Here is a 2,113-nt window from a genome sequence, read left to right on the forward strand (position 1 = left end):
GGGTCCAAAGACTTGCACAGTCAGGAGGTCTGAGAGTGCGGGGCGGGGGAGCTTATGGGGGTTCAGGGGCGCCGCGCGACTACCTTCCCGGTGCTTGAGCGATGGTGGCTGAGTCGGGAGCAGGCGTGGTTCTCCTTCCCGCCGGTGGATCGGAGCACGACCTACCTCCTGGAGCTTGAGCGATGGCGGCTGGGTCGCTGTTTAGTTTTATTTTGAGGGTTTTGCTTGCTTGCTTGCTTGTTTGTTTGTTTGTTTGTTGAGACAGGGTCTCACTATATAGTTGAGACTGACCTGGAATTCACTACTCAAACTCACAGCAATCTTCGTGCCTTAGCCTCCCAAGTGCTGGGATTGCAGGTGTGCGCCACCATGCCCAGCTAAATGTTTATTTTTAAATAAAGTACTTTTGAAATAAAAGCTTCAAGTTTTTACCAGTGAAGGAAAAAAGTAATTCTTATGCTCTAGACCAGTACCATCTAGTAGAACTTTCTGCAGTGATGGAAATATTCCCTGTCTGCACTGTGCAGCATGATAGTCTCTAGCCGTAGTGTCTATTATGTGTTTGATATGTGACTAGTGTGAATGAGAAACTTAATTATTTATTTTATAATTAAATTTAAATAACTTCATGTGGTTAATAGCCACTGTGTTGGACAGTGAAGATCTAGAACAATCTGGGGAAGGATATGGTCTAAGAAATGGCTCTTACTTCTTTAGTGCTACCGGGTGTCTGATTCCATACTTAGTGTGCTCCATACAGTTAATCCTTATAACAACCTTTGAGGTATAAGGAGAAGTTAAGTATATTACTGAAAGTCCTATTGAACTAAGCGAACTACGGATTGACCGCTAGGTCTAACTCTCACCACCTCCTGTCATCGTACTCTGCTGAATTCCAACAAGAAGTATCCCAGTACCACATCAGTTCCTAATACGCGCCTGCCCCTTTCCCCTTCAGTGCCACTCCCTTAACTTATTTTTGATTGCAGTTGGTATATAATTTATATGAAATAAGTGAAGATATCAGCTCTACTTTATAGGTTAAAAAAATGCAGAGCTAGTCTATGAGTGATCCATTAAAATTGAAACTTGAGGGCCGGGGATTTAGCTCAGCGATTCGGTGGCCTGCCTTGCAAGTGCAAGGACCTGAGTTCAATCCCCGGTACAAAAAAAAAAATGAAACTTGAAATGAATCACTCCTGCCAATTCTAGGTGCTGATAATTAGGTCATTTCCTTAAAATGAATAAATGGCTGTAAAAGTTGAATTTGATTGAATTAGGCCTTTTAAAAAGTCTTCAAGCAGTATGGCTTTGGTAATGTTTTGCCTTCTTTGTTCTTTACTTTTCAGTGCTCGCCAGAAACCCAGAACTAATTATCTAGAACTAGACCGAAAAAATGGATCAAAGCTGATTATTTTTGTAATTGGAGGGATTACATACTCTGAAATGCGTTGTGCTTATGAAGTTTCTCAGATGCATAAATCCTGTGATGTTATTATTGGTAAGACTTGTTTTTCTCTTTTCTGTTTTTTAAAACAAATTCGAAATGCAAAAAGATACAAAAAGATAAAAGTAAATTTTATCTTCAGTTACATATTTAAAAACAAATTACTGAATGCAAAAAAAACTTATTTATCCATAAAATGTGTTTTATCTGATTTCCCAAAGTTTTTTTTCCTTTGATCTTTTTTAGTATTTTGTTATTATTCTGATTTTGGGAAAATGAGCTTATTCCTTAAAATATTTTGTCCTGTGATTTTGTTTGCTCTGATCATTAAATCATTTTTGACACATAAGTACATGTTTTTTGTACTTGGGTCCTTGCACTTGCAAGGCAGGTGGCAGAACCAGTGAGTTAAATCCCTGGCCCATAAATGCATTTGTACTTCAGAAAGATTTTGATTTTATGGGTGGATCTGGCACTGGCAAGGTCTAGGTAGAACTGAGTTTTAAGAATGTCAGTCAAGGCCGGGCATGGTGGCGCATGCCTGTAATTCCAGCACTCGGGAGGCAGAGGCAGGAGGATCGCTGTAAGTTCGAGACCAGCCTGGGCTACACAGTGAGTTCCAGGTCAGTCTCAACTACATAGTGAGTCCCTGTTTCAAAAAACCAA

General features: G+C 40.0%; 1 protein-coding gene across 5 annotated transcripts in view; it reads left to right on the forward strand.

Annotated features, from left to right (window-relative positions):
• Stxbp3 (syntaxin binding protein 3) overlaps positions 1-2,113 on the forward strand; it is a 52,199-nt gene that overhangs the window by 46,101 nt on the left and 3,985 nt on the right. For all 5 annotated transcript variants that reach the window (XM_019204803.2, XM_019204804.2, XM_033758195.1 and 2 more), the window contains one exon: positions 1,350-1,501. In XM_019204803.2, coding sequence (XP_019060348.1) covers positions 1,350-1,501 — 152 coding nt within the window. The remainder of the gene's footprint in view (positions 1-1,349; positions 1,502-2,113) is intronic.

This window comes from Fukomys damarensis, unplaced genomic scaffold (genome assembly GCF_012274545.1).
Source record: "Fukomys damarensis isolate Sample0158 unplaced genomic scaffold, DMR_v1.0_HiC HiC_scaffold_33, whole genome shotgun sequence".
Taxonomy (NCBI): Eukaryota; Metazoa; Chordata; class Mammalia; order Rodentia; family Bathyergidae; genus Fukomys; species Fukomys damarensis.